Source organism: Condylostylus longicornis, unplaced genomic scaffold, assembly GCF_029603195.1.
Source record: "Condylostylus longicornis isolate FDR11 unplaced genomic scaffold, ASM2960319v2 ptg000044l, whole genome shotgun sequence".
NCBI classification, from domain to species: domain Eukaryota; kingdom Metazoa; phylum Arthropoda; class Insecta; order Diptera; family Dolichopodidae; genus Condylostylus; species Condylostylus longicornis.
The window spans coordinates 13,597,384-13,605,791 of record NW_026578013.1 but is presented as its reverse complement, the minus strand read 5'-3'; the positions used below and the strand labels follow the sequence as shown (position 1 = coordinate 13,605,791).

Here is an 8,408-nt window from a genome sequence, read left to right as displayed (position 1 = left end):
ATATGCTATTACGGTTCCTTTTAAAAGGTAATATGTATTTGAAATAGTTAACTTTAATTTTCCAACTGTAAAATACGGTTTAACTAGTTAGCCTTTTATTTCATACTTAATAAAAAAAAACAGTTTATCATTAAACACACGCATATAACATGCGATTATTTTCAGAAATTGTAATTTAAAACATTATTATGCTTATGTACATATTTCTTATGGAAAATACCTATGTTGATAACCTTTTTCAAGTTCTTGTTATTAAATTTGTATTATGGACCCACAAATAAAATGGAATCATTTGTTGATTCGAATGTACAATTATTTTATTGTTTCAAAATTAAAATACAAAAACTACTTAATTTTTTTCACGTATAACATAACAGTTTTGTTAAATAAAATAATTTTTATAATGCTTAAAACAGACAAGTTTTCACAATATCAATTACTTATTATACAAATCATTGCATTCTACTCAAATTACTTTAGTCAATTTTCTTTTAATTTTAAGTAAACAAATTTAGCCTAATGATGATGTCCGAATGTAATAATTAATGGTAAAAGAGCACCACATACCATTACTATTAATTCAAAATTTTTTAGACCTCCATATCCTTTCGGATTTGCGTTAATGATAGATATTCCATTTCCGTCTTCACCTTTATCTAAAGGATCGTAATTTATATTCGAGCGCCCACTTGAGTTATGAGAATGAGAGTGACCTGTGTTTTGCGTTAATTCTGGTAAAACATGAACTGTGGCTACATATAAAAATGTTCCAGCCGAAAACAGCATTGCAATTCCTGTAGCATTAACAGAATCTAAGGTTTCCTTTTGCTCTTGGCCTATGCCAAAGTATGTAATCAATGCAAATAATGGTGCTGATAATGAAAATATAGCTAAATGTTTTCTTATGCGTTGTCTATCAATGCCTTCATGAAGTAAAAAGCTGACCAAACCAAACGCCGCTGGGGCTTTATGCAACATTATGGCAAGGAAAACAATCATTTCAACATCTTGATGGCTAGTAGTAGCAGCAGCCCCTAGAGCGACACCATCGGCTAAAATACGCATTTTATTAGAGTAAAATCAGACAAAGGATTTTTATTTGGTTTTTATACTTATTCTTCAGAAACTTATTTATTTTTGTTGAACAAATGTGATATTTACCAGCAGCATGTACAACTAATCCTAACGTAGCCGTGATGTTTTTGTCACTACTACTTCGTCTTTGTGAAATTTGATCCACAAGTAACATGAATATAAAACCTGTAGATATAAATCCAATACTTCAGTTTTAAATTAAATCTGAAAAATTTTGCACTGCGAATACCTACCTAAAACTAGTGAAAGACCTATTGTACTGGAATAATCGTTAGTATGTGCGTGATGAATATTCGCATTTTCTTTTTTAGTTGTTACTCCGCTGGTATAAATTTTATTATCCTTTGTAGTTGACATTTCATTGTCCATAGACAGAGCGCTTATTCCTTCTGGAATTATCACAGTCAACGCTGTACCCACTAATAGACCTGCCCCAAAAATTGTCACACTACGAAGTTTTTCTTCGGACAAATTTACTACCAGTGGTATATTTCCAGCAAGATAAGAGCCAACTAACATTACTATTGCCAATAACAATAGCATTGATGTCTGTTCATCCATATTAATTGAATATTACTTTTACTGCTTAATGCGTGAAATGAAATTTTTAAAATTATTAAATTTGAATGAATTTTCTTGTCATTTTGTGAGAGCGATCGTTTTATCCTTTAAAATTTTGTACTATCTACAATTTGAAGAAATCGTTAAATACAAAACTGGATTTATAAGGTAGGTAGTAAAATATGACTTTAAAATTTAATATTTAACTTAAAATATATTATGAACATAATATGAACATTTTATAAACAAATATTTATTTATTTAGATTTAGACGTGTCAATGTGGTGATTTGTGTTTGTGAGAAATTCTTTTTTTCAATTCTTCTTTACTTTTAGTTTTTATTCCATTTTGTTTTGTATTTTTCGTAATGAAACAAATATTGCCATAGTACACAAATTTTGCGGAATGTTGTATTTTTTTTGCGCTGCCAATGTTCGAACTACACAACAACTACATAAAAAGCAACCAAATCCTTGCCAGCTTGTAAGTTGAATGCTCAAAATTGAAGAAGTTTCAACAATTTAAAGTTTGAAACATTTTCTTTCAGTGCTGATGAAATTGACTAAAAATGATCATAAAAATAGTTTTAAAGAAAAAATTGATAGAATGAAAGAAGTCAAAACGAAAATATTAAAAAACAATTGCTATATTTTCTGAAAATAGAAATAAAAACATTTGTTTTAAAATAAAATTGTTTTAAAATAAAATATTTCAGTTTATTTAGATGTTTTCTAATTCTTTTTTCTATATCGCGCTTAAGATAGAGAAAAGGTTCATTTGTTGAAAATGTTGAAAAGGTTCAAAAGTTGCATACCACAAAAATTAGTTACTGTTTGCATACACAACAAAATCTACGATTAAGTTTTCTTCTGATGAAAGACATATTTGTAAATTGTTTGCCATGAGATTTTGTCTGATAAGAGAACATAATAGAATATATAATAGATAATCAAATTTAATCAATTCACATTGGATTACCTAGCAGATTTAAAAGTACATAAATAAAAAATAATTTTTTGTGAATGTTTTGAGCAGGGATTAACTGAATTTCATTTTGGTTAAAATTTACGTTGCAAATTATTAAGTTTCAGCGACTGAAATAAATTTAGTCTGATACTTAAACACTCATCTAAATTTAACTTAAATTTTGTAGTACAAAATGTACTATGACAGTAAAATACTGTCTACAAATGATATTACATTTATGCATGCCTACAGATTTATGGTCAGATTGTTGAACAGTAAAATGATGACAATTGAGTTTTTTGAAAATTAAAACGGTGATCATCTAGTTTTTATTCTGATTATAATTTTCGTTAAAAAATTATTAAATTTTCATTTAAAATCCGAGCTCCAGCAGACGATTTCATTCAAAATTTTTTGTCTTGAAATTTAGGATAAATAAATTATGAATATCGCTATGTACTAAATCGGAAATATTCAATCATGATATATTAAATTTAAACTTAGTTACCTTATTAGAAAATAAAAATCTTTGTCTTGTTAATGTGTCTCTCTTCACCAAAAATTTTTATTCAAATTATTGACAGATTGTATTCATTCTAAAATATGTTTTGACGTTCACAAAAAATAACTAAAGGCTTGTATCAAAATTAAATTTATAACATATTAAATTTATAACATCAAAATTTAATTGAATTTTTCTTTAAGTTTTGTCTTGTAAAGGAACCTGTATATTATGATCTAGGACTAAAGAGTAATAGGAAGAAAAATTGACTAAAAAAGTTAGCATTTTTCACCACATATATTTTTTAATTTATCAAACAATGCTTTTCAACAAAGTTATATCATTAAAGTACGAAAATGGGTTGTTCCTTATCCTGTATTCGTGGAGAGTCTATGTGTTTTGGAAAATCAAGAAAATTTCGATTGTGAATAATAAATTAAAATTGGATTTTTTTTGTGAAATGGTGAACATATTATCACCATTTACAAATATCGCTATTGTTGGCGTTGCATTACTGTCAACTACAAAATTGTCAGAACCTGCAATACCAGCCATCATTTTCACTGTACCTAATCTTGAAACTGTCATATTTTTGTGCCTGCTTTCCATCTTCATGCATTAAACCAAAAACATTATAATAACGCATTAATTTTTAAAGTTTTTGGTTAAACACAATGGCACCGCACCTAAAAACTATATAATTCGATAACTGCAAAAATGTTAGCTTCAATGCTTTATGGCGTTAACGCTGCAATAACAACGTACGATAACATACAATATAAAAAAATAAATGATGCTGCCAAAATCAGTAAAATATTACTGGTAGCAAATTCAAAAATAGAAAATAAACTAAATTTGAAGTTGCAGTTCGCGATTGTAGTTTTATTTGTGCGATTCCATTAAATAACCCAAAAGCTATATATATTTTTGCAGTTGTCAAATTTTGCAGTTTGAAGTGCGATCTCAGTGTGTTTAAGGTATGATTATGTTTCACTCGGTGTAATTAACTAAAATCTTGCAGTTGTCAAACTAGATTGGAAACGTCAAAATATAGGTCGGTACTAATTGTTTGTTTATATTTTTTTGCATCCAAATTTAGAATGCTCGGTGTAATGTCTTCAAAATTTTGACTAAGTTCACGTTAATTCAATATATAAAAGTTAGCAAAAATTATTTAAATATTAATATGATACGAATTGTTGCAAAGACATTTCAATTAAACCACGAACCCTTAACGTAAGTGCATACATTTAAAATAAACAAAAGTGATGCATATGTTAACAAACGCTAACCTCTTTTAGTTATATTAATTATTGTTTCAAAAGGTATTGCAAGGTTGCTGCTAGTAGTATTTTTGAAATACCAATTGATCGAATTAGAAATTTTAGTGTTATAGGTAAAATGAAATATAAGTAACTATAAGTACATATTTAATTTTCAATTAAAACTTTAACTTTGAAACTATCATAATTGAATTTTCCTTCAACCAGCTCATGTTGATCATGGAAAGTCAACACTTTGTGACAGATTGCTTGAAATAACTGGAGCAATTTCAAAAGATTCTACAAATCAACAGGTAAATTAGTATATAAACTTATCGCATGTAATACACTGTATATACATATTTATGTATGTATTTTAATTCTAATATATTAGGTTTTGGACAGCCTCCAAGTTGAAAAAGAACGAGGTATCACTGTGAAAGCACAAACCGTATCTTTGCTTTATAAATATAAAGGTATAAACTTAGCTCAAAATTTATAAAAAAAAAAATTATATGGCAGTTTCTCTTAGGGCAACAATACCTATTAAATTTAATTGATACGCCAGGTCATGTTGACTTTTCTAATGAAGTGGCCCGGTCTTTATCTATATGCGATGGGGTTGTTTTGTTGGTTGATGCCTGCCAAGGTGTTCAGGCTCAAACCGTTGCAAACTACTACTTAGCTAAAAGTAAAAATTTAGTTGTTGTTCCAGTGGTAAATAAAATTGATTTAAAAAATGCAAAGCCAGAGAATGTCATAAGAGAACTAGAAGCGCTTTGTCAAGTTGACGGCAATAGTGTGCCAAAGGTATCAAATACATTTTCAGATTTTCTTATTTATATCTTGATTCAAGATTTCAGCAAAATTAGGAACGGGGGTGGAAAACGTTCTTGATCAAGTTATTGAAAGGATTCCGGCCCCACGCGTGGATCGAATGAAAGATTTTCGTGGGCTAGTATTTGATAGTTGGTATGATCGATATAAAGGGACGCTAAATTTGACTTATGTGCATGACGGTAGTGTAAAAATAGGTAAAAATTTTCAGAAAAAATGATAAGAGATTTTTATGACAAGAGACTTGTTTTTCAGGGGATGAAATTCAATCTTATAGTACAGGAAAAACTTACCCAGTAAAAACGATTTCTATTCTGAAACCCGAAGAAGTTTTGGTTGAAAAACTGTAAGTTAATTATTCGAAAATAACATTAAAACAAAATAAAATTAAAGTTTGACAAGAAATTGCTAATTTTAATGTTACATTCTTTCATTTTTATGAGTGATTAGTTGTATCTTTAGTTGTAATTCAAAAACAAATTGAAAAATGACGCTGATTTCAATTTAAATAAGCCTTTTCAATTACATCAAAGAAAATTTTAAATTGGAATTCGACAATTAACTTGACTTCTTTTAAGGTCTTATTGGAACAAACGGCCTAAGTGTATCTTGCCGGCGCTATTATCATATGTTACCACTGCTCAAACCTCTAATGCAGCAAGTAATGTTCAACAAGTAAGATATTATGCAAAAAACAAAGATAAAGGAAAAGAGAAAAAAAAGAAGTCTGGAAAAATAGAAATCAACGAAACATTGATTAATGAATTTATTGATTTAGAAAAATACAATACAGAAATGCGTCAAATTGTAGATCAAATGAAAGACGATTTCATTAAAAACATATCGCTTCGCTCTTCAGTTGGGTCCATAGAAAGTTTAAAAGTAACCATAGATGGAACGGAACATGAAATCCAAGAGATCGCCCAAATTAGTAGGAAAGGGACCAAAACGCTTATAATTAATATGGTTGCGTTTCCGCAATATATACCAGATGTGTTAAAAGTTGTCAATGCCAGCGGAATGAATTTGAATCCGCAACAAGAAGGGACTACTTTATATGTGCCTGTCCCTAAAGTATCAAAGGAACATAGAGAACAGCTTTCTAAAAATGCGAAAAGTCTTTTTGTAAAATGCAGAATTGCTGTGAGACAACTTCAAAATGATGCTATTAAGAAACTAAAAAAACAAGAAAAAATATCGCAGGATGATAGTTTTTCTATCCAAACTCAGCTTACCGCTATAGCAGATAACTTCGTTAATGACGCTGAAAATATTTTGGCGGTTAAGCAAAATGAATTAATTGGTTCTAAAGATTAAATATTTCTTTTTTTTTTTGATAATCACTATCAATTTACAATTGTTAAAAATTTAGCATTTAGAATTAGTTATTCCGTAGAAATATAATGTAATTCCTTGTCAAACATGATATTGTTATAAATTTCACGAAAAATTTATATGATATTTAATTTGTTTTTATTTAAGCGTGGCAGGTCAAGTTGGTTTGATTAGTTGCAATATGCGTAATAGTCAAGAAATTTCTATTGGCGAGACAATTTGTTTGCACGATAAAAAATCTAAAATTACTCCATTGGAAAGATTTAAAGCTTTGCAGCCAATGGTATTTGCAGGTATTTATCCAGCTGATCAGTCAAAGCACGTTGCATTACGAAGTGCAATTGAAAAATTAATACTAAATGATTCTGCTGTTACTCTGATAACAGAATCAAGTCCTGCATTAGGTCAAGGTTGGCGCTTAGGTTTTTTAGGCTTATTGCATATGGAAGTATTTTGTCAACGATTAGAACAAGAGCATGATGCTGAACCCATAATTACAGCTCCATCCGTAACATATCGATTAAAGCTCCGCAACCCTAAGTTAATAAAATCATATGGATCGGATTTAATAGAAATTTCTAATGCTTCACTATTCCCAAATCCGATGGATGTTGATGAATATTTTGAGCCACTTGTGAGAGGAACAATAATTACTCCATCGGAATATTTAGGAAAAATTATTTCTTTATGCGTTGAACGTCGTGGAGTACAAGAGCAATCAATAAATATTGATAATGATAGAATTTTGATGAAATATATTTTACCATTAAGTGAAATTATTGTAGATTTCAATGATAAACTTAAATCTATTAGTTCCGGTTATGCAAGCTTTAATTATGAAAATCACGGATACCACTCTACTAACATAGTAAGACTTGATGTTCATTTAAATGGCAAAGCGATGGAAGAATTTTGCCGAATTGTTCATTGCACGAAAGCCCAAACTATAGCAAGAGAAATGGCTTTGAAATTACAAGACTTAATTCCTCGGCAGATGGTCCAAATTGCTATTCAAGTATGCGTGGGAGGCAAAGTATTAGCAAGAGAAACTATAAAAGCTTATAGAAAAGATGTTACAGCTAAACTAGTAAATGCGATATAAACATAAGCAATTTTTTCATCTAACTTTTATATTTTAATTTTTTAGTACGGAGGAGATGTTACAAGACGCAAAAAACTCTTAGCACAACAAGCCGAAGGTAAAAAAAAAATGAGAATGGTAGCTAATATAAGAGTTCCACATGAAGCCTTCATAAATATATTAAAAAGATAACCATAATTTTAGAAACTTTTATTGTTAAGTGTTTTTCGCTAATGTGTACATTAGAATATTATATATAGCAATACAAGTAAAGTACTATAAAATTTAAATTTGCATAAAAAAGATGGTTAATTCTTGTATGATACTCCCACGACGATAAAAATATTTGCAGAGAAAATACAGAGCTATCAGCCTAAAGTATTTGTTAGAGTTGCACAACAGCTCCTTCAGGAACATGTAATTAAGTTTATAGATAAATTTTAAAATGTCATTAAAAAATATTTATGTCTCTTAGCTTAAAAAAGATTGTTTAAATTCGAATTAGCTGCACGGAAGATAACTAATGGTGTTCAGATCTTAAGGGGAAAAAATTCAACTTCTGTTAATGTTAGTACTCAGGTACATAATAAGAAATTATGTACTCTATTAAACTCTCATAAAATTTAAACTGCAACTAAAATTGGACTAACTTAAATTATCTCCTTTCGCTTAATTTTGGTAGGCAAAATCTATAAAACTTTTTAAACAATATGACAATTGTTTCTTAAAAATGAATCTAAAAACTTTTCTTATTGTTTCTCTTTGGGAA

At 29.0% G+C, this 8,408-nt stretch overlaps 2 protein-coding genes across 3 annotated transcripts; one reads left to right on the top strand and one right to left on the bottom strand.

Annotated features, from left to right (window-relative positions):
- Positions 1-300: 300 nt before the first annotated feature.
- Positions 301-1,999, bottom strand: LOC129610299 (zinc transporter ZIP9). Its single transcript, XM_055522832.1, has 3 exons — positions 1,329-1,999; positions 1,162-1,260; positions 301-1,052 (listed from the first exon to the last, which is right to left on the bottom strand). The coding sequence occupies exons 1-3, from the start codon at positions 1,654-1,656 to the stop codon at positions 517-519; spliced, it is 963 nt and encodes a 320-aa protein (XP_055378807.1). The 5' UTR covers positions 1,657-1,999; the 3' UTR covers positions 301-516.
- A 2,188-nt stretch (positions 2,000-4,187) lies between these two features.
- On the top strand, positions 4,188-7,890 carry LOC129610196 (translation factor waclaw, mitochondrial). 2 transcript variants are annotated; one of them, XM_055522644.1, is made up of 9 exons: positions 4,188-4,360; positions 4,426-4,520; positions 4,615-4,700; positions 4,781-4,862; positions 4,919-5,196; positions 5,243-5,420; positions 5,479-5,569; positions 6,706-7,645; positions 7,706-7,890. In XM_055522644.1, exons 1-9 carry the CDS (start codon positions 4,311-4,313, stop codon positions 7,829-7,831), a joined length of 1,926 nt encoding a protein of 641 aa, XP_055378619.1. In that variant the 5' UTR covers positions 4,188-4,310; the 3' UTR covers positions 7,832-7,890. The 2 variants fall into 2 exon arrangements, with proteins under 2 accessions (XP_055378619.1, XP_055378621.1); XM_055522646.1 differs by lacking the exons at positions 6,706-7,645; positions 7,706-7,890 and adding an exon at positions 5,802-6,682.
- The last annotated feature ends 518 nt before the right edge of the window (positions 7,891-8,408 follow it).

What these genes read in the sequence shown, in the direction of transcription:
- LOC129610299 (XM_055522832.1), bottom strand. Translation starts at nt 1,656, where the DNA reads ATGGATGAACAGACATCAATGCTATTGTTATTGGCAATAGTAATGTTA. An exon ending in AGGTCTTTCACTAGTTTTAG is followed by an intron (nt 1,261 to 1,328) that starts GTAGGTATTCGC and finishes TTATATCTACAG; the next exon opens with GTTTTATATTCATGTTACTT. An exon ending in ATTAGTTGTACATGCTGCTG is followed by an intron (nt 1,053 to 1,161) that starts GTAAATATCACA and finishes TGCGTATTTTAG; the next exon opens with CCGATGGTGTCGCTCTAGGG.
- LOC129610196 (XM_055522644.1), top strand. Translation starts at nt 4,311, where the DNA reads ATGATACGAATTGTTGCAAAGACATTTCAATTAAACCACGAACCCTTA. An exon ending in AAGATTCTACAAATCAACAG is followed by an intron (nt 4,701 to 4,780) that starts GTAAATTAGTAT and finishes CTAATATATTAG; the next exon opens with GTTTTGGACAGCCTCCAAGT. An exon ending in GAAGTTTTGGTTGAAAAACT is followed by an intron (nt 5,570 to 6,705) that starts GTAAGTTAATTA and finishes TTTTTATTTAAG; the next exon opens with CGTGGCAGGTCAAGTTGGTT.